Below are 15,711 nucleotides of genomic sequence, written 5' to 3' on the forward strand. Positions count from 1 at the left end.
TATATTGTTTTGCAGATGTCGGTCGGTCTGGTCTGGGTCGGTCGGAATGTAGACCAATCCGTTTCCGGATGATAACTCAAGAAAGCTTGGGCCTAGGATCATGAAAGTTGATAGGGAGGTTGGTCATCACCAGCAAATGACCCTATTGATTTTGAGATCAGTATGTCAAAGGTCAAGGTCACAGTTACCCTGAACAGTAAAACGGTTTCCGGATGATAACTCAAGAATGCTTGGGCCTATGATCATCAAAGATGATAGGGAGATTGGTCATGACCAGCAGATGACCCCTATTGATTTTGAGATTAGTAGGTCAAAGTTCAAAGTCACAGTGACCCGGAACAGTTAAATGGTTTCCGGATGATAACTCAAGAATGCTAAAGCTTAGGATTGTCAAAGTTGGTAAGGAGGTTGGTCATCACCAGCAGATGACCCCTATTGATTTTGAGATTAGTAGGTCAAAGGTCAAGGCCACAGTGACCAGGAACAGTAAACAGTTTCTGGATGATAACTCAAGAATACTTGGGCCTTAGATCAGGAAAATTGATGGGGAGGTTGGTCATGACCAGCAGATGACCCCTATTGAATTTGTGATCATTAAGTCAAAGTTCAAGGTCATATTGGCCAGGAACAGTTAAACAGTTTCCAGACAATAACTGAAGAATGTTTGGGCCAAGGATGATGAAAGTTGATAGAGATGTTAATCATGACCAGCAGATGACCCCTATTGATTTTGAGGTCAGTAGGTCAAAGGTCAAGGTTACAGTGACCCAGAACAGTTTAACCATTTCCGGACGATTACTTGAGAATGCTTGGGCCTAAGATCATGAAACTGTATTGGGAGGTTTGTCATGACCAGTAGATGACCTCTATAGATTTTGAGGTCAGTATGCCAAAGGTCAAGGTCACATTGACCCGGGAACAGTTCAACCCTTTCGGGACGATAACTTGAGAACGCTTGGGCCTAGGATCATGAAACTTAATAGGGAGGTTGATTATGACCAGCAGATGACCCCTTTTGAATTTGAGGTCAGTAGGTCAAAGGTCAAGGTCACATTGAACCAGAACAGTAGAACTTTTTTTCAGTTCAAATATTTTTTTCTGTGCATTATGAATTATCAAGGGCATTTCGTGTTCTACGAGCTTTGTTATGCATGTAATATCATGGAGTATTTTTTTGCTGCTAGATATCCATGAGATTTTTTATGATTTCGATATCTTCAGAGGTTTTTTATGATGTAGATATCATAGGGAGTATTTTTTGCATGTGTATCCAGAGAAGTTATTTAGAGGTTTTTATGCATGTTGATATCTACCAGGAGGTATTTTATGCATGTTAGATATCAGTGTAAGGTATTTTTATGCATGTTAGATATCTGTACCAGAGATCTTTTTCTTGCATGTTAGATATCTACCAGAGATATTTTTTGTGCATGTTAGATATCTACCAGAAGTATTTTTATGCATGTTAGATATCTACCAGAAGTATTTTTATGCATGTTAGATATCTACCAGAAATATTTTTCGTGCATGTTAGATATCTACCAGAGATATTTTAATGCATGTTAGGTATGCATGGAAAGTATTTTTATGCATGTTAGATATCTACCAGAGATCTTTTTCTTGCATGTTAGATATCTACCAGAAGTATTTTTATGCATGTTGATATCTACTGGAGGTATTTTATGCATGTTAGATATCAGTGGAAGGTATTTTATGCATGTTAGTATCTACAGAGATCTTTTTCTTGCATGTTAGATATCTACAGAAAATCTTTTTATGCATGTTGATTATCTACGCGAGGTATTTTATGCGTCAATATCTACAGAATCTTTTTGTGCATGTTAGATATCTACCAGAAGTATTTTTATGCATGTTAGATATCTACCAGAGGTATTTTTATGCATGTTGATATCTACCGGAGGTATTTTATGCATGTTAGATATCAGTGGAAGGTATTTTTATGCATGTTAGATATCTACCAGAGATCTTTTTCTTGCATGTTAGATATCTACCAGAGATCTTTTTATGCATGTTAGATATCTACCGGAGGTATTTTATGCATGTTAGATATCTACCAGAGATCTTTTTTGTGCATGTTAGATATCTACCAGAAGTATTTTTATGCATGTTAGATATCTACCAGAGGTATTTTTATGCATGTTAGATATCTACTAGAGATATTTTTATGCATGTTAGATATCTACTAGAGATATTTTTATGCATGTTAGATATCTACTAGAGATCTTTTTCTTGCATGTTAGATATCTACCAGAGATCTTTTTATGCATGTTAGATATCAACCGGAGGTATTTTATGCATGTTAGATATCTACCAGAGATCTTTTTCATGCATGTTAGATATCTACCAGAAGTATTTTTATGCATGTTAGATATCTACTAGAGATATTTTTATGCATGTTAGATATCTACTAGAGGTATTTTTATGCATGTTAGATATCTACCAGAGGTTTTTTGAGTTTGACTATTCAAAGAATAATCCAGCTATTTTACTTACCTTGGCGTCAGAGTTGGTGTCAGTGTCACACCTTGGTTAAAGTTTTGCATGCGTTACATATGGCTATCATTTAAAAGGCATATATAGCTTTGAAACTTATTTCTAGCTCACGTGAGCCAAAGGCTCATGGTGAGCTTTCGTGACAGCTTTGTGTCCGTCGTGCAACTTGTGTTCGTCAACAATTTCTAAAAAAATCTTCTTCTTCATATGAACTAGGCAGATTTACACCAAACTTCACAGGAATGATCCTTGGATGGCCCCCTTTCAAAATTGTTCAAAGAATTGAATTCCACATAGAACCCTGGTTGCCATGGCAATCGAAAGGAAAAACTTCTTGTCCAAACCGCAAGGCATGTGACATCACCTGATGGTCCTCTATAAAGAGTGTTCAAATTATGCCCCTGAGTTGAAAAGGGGCCCCGCCCGGGGGTCCCAAGTTTTATATACATGTAGTCTTCTTGTCTGAAACCACAAGACCAAGGCTTTTGATATTTGGTATCCTGGTTTTTGAAGTCCTCTACCAAGATTGTTCAAATTATTACCCTGGGGTGAAGAGGCCCCACCCTGGGGGTCCCAAGTTTTACATAGACTTATATAAGAAAAAACTTTAAAAATCTTCTTGCCTGAAACTGCAAGGCCTAGGCTTTTGATATTTGGTATGTTGCATTGTGTAATGGTCCTCTACTAGAAGTGTTCAAATTATGCCCCTGGGGTGAAAAAAGGCTCTGCCCTTGTGGTCCCAAGTTTTACATAGACTTATATAGGAAAAAACTTTAAAAATCTTCTTGTTTCAAAGTTCAAGGCCTAGGCCATTGACATTTGGTAAGTAGCATTGCCTAGTGGTTCTCTAACAAGGTTGTTCAAATTATGCCCCTGGGGTGAAGAGGCCCCATCCTGGCACTTGAATATGAGTTATATAGGAAAAAATACTTCAAAAATTATCTGATCATATTTCCTAGACTGTTTAATTACAATTACCTGATGACCCCATGTAATCAGGGGGTCACTTGACTGTGACCTTGACCTACTGACCTACTTTCTTGTTTTTTTAGATACAGCCTTGAAATTTAGATGACATATACAGTTTTGCACATCGATCTTAAGACTGACTTTTAATGACCATGAGATTGACCTACTGACCCACTTCCTTAATATTTTTGCATCAGTTTGACATTTGAAACATGTAGCTCATATTGCTCAGGTGGGTGGTCCAGGGTCAACATGACCCTCTTGTTTGTTTTTCTAGGTCAGTTACCAACCGACCTGGGTCAAGTCCCGTAACTCTGACATGTATTTTGGCCAAATTATGCCCCTTTTTGGACTTAGAAAATCCTGGTTAAAGTTTTACATTACATACAAGTTACTATGTCCAAAAATAATACAGATGTTGAATTGAAACTTCTCATGTGTCTTTCATGGTTATAAACTAGGTGAAAACATCAAAAGCCATAACGCTGGCATGCATTTTGGCCAAATTATGTCCCTTTTTTGACTTAGAAAATTCTGGTTCAAGTTTTGTGTGCAAGGATATATGGCTGTTATTTAAAGGCATATGGCTTTAAAACTTATTTTTATGTCTCCCCCCCCCCCCCATTCACTGGGGGAGACATATTGTTTTCATAGGGTGGAAGGGCTTATGGAGTAGACAGCCTCTATTGCTTTTGGGTCACTCCATCAAAGGTCAAAGTCATAAGGGCCTGAACATGGAAAACCATTTCCGATCAGTAACTTGAGAACCACTTGACCCACAATGTTGAAACTTCGTAGGATGATTAGACATGCAGAGTAGATGACCCCTATTTATTTTGGGTTCAATCATTTAAAGGTCAAGGTCACAGCGGGCACAAAATTAACCTATACTGTGTTGGTGCACCGTTAAACCCAAATAAAATCATAGAGTGAAGGGACTTACACAGCAAATGACTGTAATGTTTTTAGGGTCACTCCATCAAAGGTCAAGGTCACAGGGGGCTAAACATATAAAACTCTTTCCAATCAATAACTTGAGAACCACTTGACCCAGAATGTTGAAACTTATTAGGATGATTGGACATGCAGAGTAATTGACCCCTACTGATTTAGGGGTCACTTGATCAAAGGTCAAGGCCACAGGGGCCTGAACATGGAAAACCTTTTCCAATTTATAACTTGAGAACCGCTAGGCCCCAAATGTTGAAACTTAGTTGGATGATTGGTCATGCCAAGTAGATGATCCCTGTTGCAGCCAATCATCAGTGTCTCTTTGACTTTCGCTCTTGTCGATATTGAAATCTTGCCTATATGACTTTGCAGTGGGGGAGACATGTGCTTTTTTACAAAAGCATCTTCTAGTTTTACACAGATGGATCCTTCAATAACCCTCTCCCAAGATTGTTCGGATTATTCCAATTCATCAAAAAACCTTGCGACCAGGGGGCGTGGTGATTTTTCCCTATATTTTTATAGTGGAAACTTTGAAAATCTTTTAAACTGCTGTGCTATTTTAGAATTACTTCACACAAATAGTCTTTACATAACCCTCTACCAAGATTGTTCAAGTTATTACGATTGATAAAATGACCCTCTTGTATTTACGTGCACATTTTAGCGCTGCATCAAGGCCAAAACTGATAGTCGTAATATTAATATAAATGACGATAATTTTTTTTATTTCTGAACAAAACATTTAAGGGTGATCATTCATTTTCCAGGTTAGATCATTTCCTATCAGATGATCCCAGTTTATAAAGAGATATTTTTGAAAATTCTGATGAGGCGTGCACAGACAGTAAAATTTAAAAAATCAATGAGGAACCATGCTTACTTAGAATTATAAACATTAACAGTTGTGTTCATGCATGTTTAAATTTTGTCCAATAAAGCATGTTTACATTAAATAAAACTTGTTGTCAAATTGTGAAAACATTAAAAAAAAAGCCTTTGGGGGCTTTATATTATGGGTGCATAATTCAGAAGGTTTAGGCTTGCATGAGCACCGGAAAAAAATTGATCCTATAGAGAAGAAGAGTGCAAAACTGTTGCAAAGTACACCGTTCACAGCAAATTACTTTTAACTTTAAAAAACTGTACTTGTTGAGATTTTCTTAATTTTGACTAATTCAAGGGCTGTAACTTTGGAGCAGATAAGACTATCCTGCTGGTTATTGAACTTAGCCATGGCAATAAACATTATGACTTTAAGTTTTTGAAACATTGAATAAGAAGTGCTTAAGTTATTAATTGGTCACATCTTGATCTTGATCTGAACTGGCTGGTTTTCTAACTTGACTTGAATTATATAGAGATTCACACTCTATATATGTTATATTAAGTTCTGAGAAAAATTACTCAAGTTATTGAGCAGACACTGTCAATTTGGGCAATTTGACCAATTCAAGAGCAGTAAATCTGGAGATATTGGTCCGAACTGGCTGGTTTTCAATCTTTCCCAAGATTTTATGCAGATACACACAAGTTTCGTTTAGTTCCAAAATACTCTAGTTATTGACACCAGTTTTCCCAACCGCCACACCGCGTGCCTTTAATGGGTGAAATCATATGTTTTTCAAATGCACATATATGTATCTGCTAATAAAGTTGTTTGAAGTCCAGCTCAGCTCCTATTTCTTTCTCCTATTCTCTACTGACAGAGAACATACATTGGTATATAGCTGTATAGCCAGCTCCTCCCCGACCATTTATGTGATTGCACAAATTTAGGGTGTCTGGGGGCATGCTTCTAGTAAATTTGAATTGTAGAACTTCTGTGGCACATTTTGATGTACATGTATGTTTGAAAATATAATCTGAACAATTTTGAGCCTGAAATTTTTTATTTATAGCAGAATTTAAACCATGTTTGTGAAAATCATGTTTAGGCTCATGAATAAGTAGCTACACTAGAGTATGTACAGCAGGGAAGAAATTGACATTATTTGTATTGAAAATTTTCTCTGCAGATTGTGAAATACCTCTCAGCATGGCATTGTATGAAATTACACACAAATGATAGACAAGAGGCTGACAACACAATGTAAAGATGAAGAAATGTCTGCTCTGTGTGCTGCTGAAGATTCTGGTGTGTAGTTTTACCACTGCTGATAAATGCTCACCAAACCTGGAAGACAAGACTATATCGTTTGATACAACATGTCCAACTAACTGTTCGCAAGAGGTATGTTTTATCTTTCATTTAATTTTGATTTAGTAAGTTCATGTTGGGTGTGAAATTATACCTGGATGTACCAATCATGATTCATATTTAGCTTGACTATACAAAGTATATTATGGAGAGCTATCCTACTCACCAAGACGTCGGTGTCTTTCCCCGTCCCCACCTTGGTTAAAGTTTTTATGCACTTTCTCTTTTTTTCTCCTTATCTCTGTAATTACTTGATGGATTTGCTTTAAACTTAAAGTGGAATTATACGCATTTTTCAAGTAAAAATCCAGCTGAAATAGAGGTGTGAATAAAACAGGAGGAGGAAATTATACCTTTTAACCCAATATACCAAACTTTTCCTGTTACCAGTATAATAACATTCCAAAATATTGTCTGGGGCAGTCCTTTTAAGAAAAATCAAACTGCATGCAGGAGTTGCTTTCGTACAGCTTCAAAAATCTGTACCTATAGGTAAGGGAAATCACTGCATAGAAGACTGAAGAAAAGAACTATCATTAGCTTGACTTTTCGAGGAAAAAGTAGAGCTATTGCACTCACCCCTGTGTCGGCGTCGGCATTGCCATTGGTAAAAGTTTTTGATAAAGTCAAATATCTATACTACCAAAGCTATTGACTTGAAACTTATAATAGTTATTTACTATCAAAGTCTACATCAGAAGAAACTAACCCCATAACTCTGATTTGAATTTTGACAGAATTATGCCCCTTTTTAACTTAGAATATGTGGTTAAAATTTTTGATAAAGTCAAATATCTCTGTTGCTATCAAAGCTATTGACTTGAAACTTAAAATAGTTCATCAAAGTCTACACCAGGAGAAACAATCCCCATAACTCTGATTTGAATTTTGACAGAATTATGCCCCTTTTTAACTTTGAATTTTTTGTTAAAATTTTTGATAGAGTCAAATATCTCTGTTACTGTTAAAGCTTTTGACTTGAAACTCAAAATAATTATTTACTATCAAAGTCTACACCAGGAGACACTGTGTGAATTCCCATAACTCTGATTTGAATTTTAACAGAAGTATGCCCCTTTTTAACTTAGAATTTTTGGTTAAAATTTTTGATAAAGTTCAATATCTCTGTTACTATCAAAGCTTTTGACTTGAAACTTAAAATACTTATTTACCATCAAAGTCTTTACCAGGAGAAACAATCCCCATAACTCTGCTTTGAATTTTGACATAATTATGCCCATTTTTAACTTAGAATTTTTTGTTAAAATTTTTGATAAAGTCAAATATCTCTGTTACTATTAAAGCTTTTGACTTGAAACTCAAAATATTTATTTACTGTCAAAATCTACACCAGCAGGCACAATTCCCATAACTCTGATTTGAATTTTGACAGAGTTATGTCTCTTTTTAACTTGGAATTTGTTTTACTGGCAAAGCTCTAATTCAGAGTCAAGCACTTAGAAAAGTTGAGCATGCTGTCTTACGGACAGCTCTGGTTTTATTAGTCTGATTTCTTTATTTCTAAAACATCAACTTCAAATACTTATGCCGCATTGTCGTTAATTTAACACATTTAAATGCACAACAGCTGAAAATTTCTTATATAAAACATTCACCAAAAACTCACCATGTACATTAAAATGCGCATAATGTCACTTTAAAATAGTTATTCCTCATCATCACTTACATCATCTGGCATAAGAGCCATAACTCTCACCCCAATATTTCATGAATTACCGGTATCCACCCTTTCTACTTTGTCAGAATAATTTGTATATCTGATATATTGATAACTTAACACATAAGCACAGATAGTGCTTGACTCCCTTTTTCCGATGTCATTGCTATAATAATTGTTGAATTGCTGTAAATAATAGAATTTGGGTCATTTGTGGCTGATTTGGGTTCATTATGTGGATAGCTGGATCCCAGCATCACACATTATGTTATATACAAAAGTTAAAGGAAACCAGATATTTGATAGAGCAAGTACTCATTGTAAAACGCTATGTTTAAATTTGGACCAATCAGAAACAAGTTCTAAAAATAGCACGTCTGCTGAGGTATAAATAGGTAGATGGATGACAGAGAGAGCATTCGGTATCCAGCGGTTGAAGAAGACACATCGAGGATTCAGCTAATAATTTATCTCAGTACCTTGATCAGGAGACTATTGCAATTACCCTGTTAGGGCGGATAAATTATTAAAAAGAAGACATTTGGAGTTCAAAGTCTAAAGAAGTGTTGCAGAATTCCAACACGGTCCAGCGCATAGGAATTTTACCTTAAGGGTAGTTGAAAGCTATAGATGATAGCAAATATAGGCTGAGCATCGGAAAGCTGAGACAAAGACCCAGAAGCATAAATCTAGCTGGCCTCATTTTTAATTACCTCCCTTTGTTTTACAAACTTTGTCCAGAGCATCTCTCCTTAACTATGAGAGATACTTTATTCAAATTTCAAATTCTTACAAACACATTGAGGGGGGTGGTGGGGGAGGGGAGAGTAACTTGAAAACTATATAAAGGTTTGACTTTATACTTAACACATTTATTAATTTCTTTGAGAGGAAGTGCAGTAACTAAGAACCATAATTCTTGCCTACCGAGCGGGGAAAGTATACATTTATCCGAGCACGCGCCGGGGATAGATATTCTTGTCTTTCCCTAGGGAAAACCTTGTCTAAAATAGCATGCACTAAGGTGACGTCACATAGTACTGGTACCATTGTGACGTCATAAACGTTATAAATAATGTCAGGAAATACCCAAATATATTTGTCTCCAAGATCTATTTTGAACATGATAGGCAAGAAAAATGATCTAACATGTCTGCCTGTGTAAGACAGCAGTTTTCCCTTCCCTCGGGACAGCAGGGATAAAAAACCTTGCTAACGCTCGGTTTTCCATTACACACTGTCCCTCGGGTAGGGAAAACCCCATCTTACACAGGCAGGCATGTAAGATCCTTATAGTCTATATGACCCTTTTTAGCTCACCAGAGCCAAAGGCTCAGGGTGAGCTATTAGGATCAGTCACCATCCGGCGTCTGTCGTCCGGCGTTCGTAAACTTTTACTTTAAACGACATCTCCTCATAAACCGCTAGTCCAATTTCATCCAAACTACACAGGAATGTTCCTTGGGTCAAGCTCTACAAAATTTTTTCAAAGAATTGAATTCCATGCAGAACTCTGGTTGCCATGGCAACAGAAAGGAAAAACTTTAAAAATCTTCTTCTCAAAAACCAGAAGCCCTAGAGCATAGATATTTGGTGTGAAGCATTGCCTAGTAGACCTCTACCAATTTTGTTCAAATCATGACCCCGGGGTCAAAATTGACCCCCGCCCCAGGGGTCACTTGATTTTACATAGGAAAATCTTTAAAAAAATCTTCTTCTCAAAAAACCAGAAGCCCTAGAGCTTAGATATTTGACATGTAGCATTGCCTAGTGGACCTCTACTGAAGGTGTTCAAATCATGACCCTTGGATCAAAACTGACCCCGCCCCAGGGGTCACTTGATTTTACATAGGAAAATCTTCAAAAATTTTCTAAAAATAAACCAGAAGACCTAGAGCTTAGATATTTGACGTGTAGCATTGCCTGGTGGACCTCTACAAAATTTGTTCAAATCATGACCCCAGGGGTCAAAATTGACCCCGCCCCAGGGGTCACTTGATTTTACATAGGAAAATCTTCAAAATTTTTCTTAAAATAAACCAGAAGGCCTAGAGCTTAGATATTTCACGTGTTGCATTGCCTAATGGACCTCTACAAAATTTGTTCAAATCAAGACCCCCGGGGTCAAATTGACCCCGCCCCATTGGGTTACTTGATTGTACATAGGAAAATCTTCAAAAATTTTCTTAAAATAAACCAGAAGGCCTAGAGCTTAGATATTTCACGTGTTGCATTGCCTAGTGGACCTCTACAAAATTTATTCAAATCATGACCCCCGGGTTCAAATTGACCCCGCCCCATTGGGTTACTTGATTGTACATAGAAAAATCTTCAAAATTTTCTAAAAATAAACCAGAAGGCCTAGAGCTTAGATATTTGACATGTAGCATTGCCTAGTGGACCTCTACAAAATTTGTTCAAATCATGACCCCCATGGTCAAAATTGACCCCGCCCCAGGGGTCACTTGATTTTCATAGGAAAATCTTCAAAAATTTTCTAAAAATAAACCAGAAGGCCTAGAAGACCATCTTAGATATTTGACCTGTAGCATTGCCTAATAGACTTCTACAAAAATTGTTCAAATCATGACCCCCGGGGTCAAATTGACCCCCATGGGGTTACTTGATTGTACATAGGAAAATCTTCAAAAATTTTCTAAAAATAAACCAGAAGGCCTAGAGCTTAGATATTTGACATGTAGCATTGCCTAGTGGACCTCTACAAAATTTATTCAAATCATGACCCCCGGGGTCATTATTGACCCCACCCCAGGGGTCACTTGATTTTACATAGGAAAATCTTCAAAAAAAATCTAAAAATAAACCAGAAGGCCTAGATCTTAGATATTTGACATGAAGCATTGCCTAGAAGACTTCTACAAACTTTGAACAAATCATGACCCCCGGGGTAAAATTGGCCCCGCCGCATTGGGTTACTTGATTGTACATAGAAAAATCTTCAAAATTTTCTAAAAATAAACCAGAAGGGCTAGAGCTTAGATATTTAACATGTAGCATTGCCTAGTGGACCTCTACAAAAGTGTTTCAAATCTTGACCCCCCCCCCCCCCCCCCCGCCAGGGTCAAATTGACCCAGCCCCAGGGGTTACTTGATTGTACATAGGGAATTCTTCATAAATTTGCTAAAAATAAACCAGAAGGCCTTGATCTTAGATATTTGATAAGTTACATTGCCTAGTAGACTTCTAGGGACTTTGTTCAAATCATGACCCCCTGGGTAAAATTGGCCCCGCCCCAGGGGTTACTTGATTGTACATCAGAAAATCTTCAAAAAAAATCTCTAAAAGTCATCAGTTTGACATTTGAAACATGTAGCTCATATTACTGTGGTGAGCAATCCAGGGTCATCATGACCCTCTTGTTTTAAATTGTGCCCCTTTTTGGATATTTGCTTTTGGGAGCATCCATCAGTTACTGATTGCCTTGTTTGAATGGCAAATGTTCCAACGTTACTTAAATCACTTTACATAGGGCAATTTCTGCTAAATTTCACATCTCATAAAGCAAGCTTTAAGCCTTATGATCCCTGTAATATTTAACCTTCAAAAGAATTAGAACACAGTAACTGTTGCTTTATGAAATATCTACTTTATTTTTAGATGCCTGTTTTGAAAGATGGGGCATATAATGAGATCCATCTGTCTTTCTGTCTGTCATATTTCTTGTATGGATTGGTAGGTCAAAGGTTAAGGTTAAGGTCACAGATTGATCTCAAAGGTCAAATATGACCTTATGTCGCATGGAGTATAACTTACAAACCAAGGAAGGAAATAACTTCAGGAGATGAGATGATCTGCATAACACATGAAATCAGTCGACAGGTCAAAGGTTAAGGTCACAAATTGAGCTCAAAGGTCAAATCTCTCAATTATATTTATTTTATGCCTTTTGCACAACTTAAAAGAAACTGAAGGTATTGACTTAAATCTTTGAATATAGGTAGGTGGTGGTGAGACAATATGAACAATACAACAACTAACATTATAGAATAATATTAATGATTTAATAATACATAAATGTGTCGTTCTGTTTTGCAGCCACCCAGAATTGATGGAGATAATACGTTTTTCAGCTGTTCTATTGGTATTCAGAAAGGTATTATTTATTTATTTATCTTTTTAAGCTTATTTTTTAGCCAGTATTAGTTTATACTAATTTATTTCAGCTGGATTGTGATGAATTTTTTAGCTTATTTGAACCACTCTCAAGTCCGCTTCCTGGAAAACCTAGTACTGGTGATATAACAAGTCATGGTTGTGACCCCAGTGAGGCTTGAACCCATGACCCCTGGTTTGAGCAGCGGACACCATAGCTACTAGACAACCACTTCCTTGGGTTGTTCGGGTTAAAATGGAAATAATAGTATTTAAGTAAATCAGTATGTAGAACCGTGAAAGAGTAGAGTATTCGTTCAAACCTGTATTGGTCATGATTATAAGGTGGGATCAAGGGGTGGGATGTTAGGGGAACCCAGTTCTCCCCTAAAATCTAGTAAGCATACATTTTCTGTAACCAAAATCAACACACAAAAAAACTGTCCATTTGCTTCTCTTATAAAACAATATACATGTCTGTAATATTCATTTAAATGCTACATTAAGATTTAAAGAAGCCTTTTTGGAAAATTTACAATATGTATGCTCAAATACATAAATAAATTTACTTCAGATTTAAAGTATATACTATACAGATATTTTGGAGACACCCCACCTCTCCCCCACACCTCTCCCCCACACCTAGAAATGACTCCTTAAACCAAAATCATGGATCTTCCCCTTGTAATTGTTGCAATTTTATATAAATGAGAATATCTGGTTTAAAATGAACTGGACTTTATGAATGTATAAACTGCCTTGTTTACAGATGTAGATCAATACAGAAAGGTCAACAAAAAGCAGTTCCTTCAAAAATCTGCCATCTTTGATGCACCAGTGATACAAGGAGTGGAACTTTACTGGAAACAATTTCCTGGTCATCAGTCAGAACAGTCCTTGAGGTTCAATTTCACTTTACCAAAAGGTATTGTACCATCACACATTATATTTTAGTATAAACATGATTGCTTGATTTTGTTGACAGTCAAAAGCTGCCATCATAAAAAGGGAAGAAGTAAAATACATAAATAACACACAAAGCGTTTGTATTAATTAATCATGACACATAATTATACTGGGTTAGACGTACAATGAACAGAATTTAGCAGCATGAAAAGGCAAAAAAGAAAACCGAACGGAATAATTAGGAAAATGAGTAATCCATAAACCCTTACTTTGCTAAATTTCTACAGTGAACTTGTCCATCTTTTAATTTGGACAGTACCATTATTGTTACAAGGGGTGCTTACCAAAAAGCTGCTGATTGAATAGCAAACATTGTAGATCTTTATCAGACTGCACAGATGACTAAGAGTATAATTTCTGATTCAACTCGCAATTTATCAACTTAAGTTGCAATTCTGTTCAACTGTTTTTGGCAGAAACAAGGCTATTCTCGCCATAACACTACCGGTAAGGATGTGTAGTAACAAGAGCTGCCACAGGAGACAACGCGCTGGACTATATTCATGCTGGATAGTGAAACTGGGCACAGCTGAGGAAACTGGAGCTGTCAATGGAGTGTTAAATGACTCCAATAATGAATGAAGATATTGCACAATAGCTTGAGTCTGTGTCAAAAATATTAAGAAATAAGAGAGACAAAGATAAAGTTTATCAAAACACCAAATAAGTATATACTGGGTATACCAATTACCGGGATATACATATTACCGCGAATGTCCTGTTTTGACATTTAACAAGAAAATTGCTTTACAATTTTTTTCTCATTATTAATGCTCAATGTGCTCAGATTTTTAGCAAAACTATTTTTGAAAATTGGAGTGTCTTTCTTTTTATTTCACACTGATCTCAGAAATTAAGGAATTTAGCTAAATGACTGGTCATTATAGTTAATCTTTGCAATTTTTCTCCACAAATTTTCATTAAACTTGCTTATTTCTGCCATATCTTTTTCATATTTAGTTTGGCCCATTGTAAAATAGAAATGCTTTCTTTGCCTTAGATCAATTTAACAACTTCTTTAGATTGAAAGTTGAAATTCACGGTAATAGGTATATGCCAGAAAATGCTAAAATTCTCCACCTCTGTTCTTTGAATGACAGTATTGGAACTTTTTTCCTGGGGTTTTGACGATTTTTTGCCAAAAGTCTTAAGCTAATATATAAATTAATTAAACAGAATAAAATTTATCCTTTCAAACAATCATTTTGTTATAAATAGAGTCCACTGAATTTAAGACTCACGGTAATTGGTATACCCAGTATAATTCTAATAAAAAAAGGAGGCACAATTCATTGGTGCAAGAGTTATGCACCTTGTGTCATATGATATGGTTTATGATGTGGAACAACTACTTCAAGATTGAATCAAATGCATTTAGTAATAACTGAGATATAGTGAAAATACATCAAAATTAACCTTAAATTCAAATTAAATGGGGGCAAATTTCATGAAAAATTGGTGCCACAATTATGCATCTTGTGTCATATGATGTGGGTTGAAAAAAAAATCCATTTAGTTATAACTGAGATAGAGTGAAAGTGCACAAAAACATTTACCTGAAATTTCAAATAAAAAGGGGGCATAATTCATGAAATAATTCTGCAGGAGTTATGGCACTTGTGTCATATGATGTGGGTGAGGATGTGGAACAACTATTCTAGATTTGAATCAAATACATACAGTAATAACTGAGATAGAGTGAAAGTGCAAATAGAGTGAAAAGTTAAATTTTGATGCTTTTTCATCTCTGTGTTACTCTTGCAGACATTTTCATTGAATTAAGCCTCCCTGTTATGCTTAGTTAATATCTTTATGTACTTCACCACTGTTGTCCAATATCTTCATCAACGTTAGAGTTATTTAACACCAGCTGCCACAGATGTACCCAATTTTACTATCTAGCATTGAAAGAGTCAAGCGTGCTGTCTCCTGTAACATCTCTTGTTGGTGGAAACACTCGCTAGCTTCTGTATGATTAGGCCCTTAAAAAGATCAGTCTCATAGAAATATATCAAGCATTGAGATTTTAACTAAATTATGCTTTGTACAGTGACACACTGCTCACTCAAGTTTCTGTACCTTAAGTATCAAGATTGATGTAATCATTTCATGTACATGTAGTCATTGGATGTTAACGTTATTTTTCCTTATTTGGATCTCTTGAAACTCAGGATAACATGAGCATTTTCCTCTTCTCTTTGCAACTTTAAGCATTTGTATTCATAGGTTATTACCTTTGTATCGGGAAATATGTACGAGTTCTGTAATACTGTGCAACTTTGGGAACACAGTATTCTTCCACTAAAGAATTAGTGCATA

At 36.1% G+C, this 15,711-nt stretch overlaps 1 protein-coding gene across 6 annotated transcripts in view; it reads left to right on the forward strand.

The window, feature by feature from the left end:
• Positions 1 to 15,711, forward strand: part of LOC123530073 (uncharacterized) — a 61,011-nt gene that overhangs the window by 12,408 nt on the left and 32,892 nt on the right. For all 6 annotated transcript variants that reach the window (XM_053521029.1, XM_053521027.1, XM_053521028.1 and 3 more), the window contains exons 2-4: positions 6,453 to 6,667; positions 12,370 to 12,427; positions 13,196 to 13,351. In XM_053521029.1, the coding sequence (XP_053377004.1) occupies positions 6,533 to 6,667; positions 12,370 to 12,427; positions 13,196 to 13,351 (349 nt within the window). In that variant the 5' untranslated portion in view covers positions 6,453 to 6,532. The remainder of the gene's footprint in view (positions 1 to 6,452; positions 6,668 to 12,369; positions 12,428 to 13,195; positions 13,352 to 15,711) is intronic.

Source organism: Mercenaria mercenaria, chromosome 13 (assembly GCF_021730395.1).
Source record: "Mercenaria mercenaria strain notata chromosome 13, MADL_Memer_1, whole genome shotgun sequence".
Lineage (NCBI taxonomy): Eukaryota > Metazoa > Mollusca > Bivalvia > Venerida > Veneridae > Mercenaria > Mercenaria mercenaria.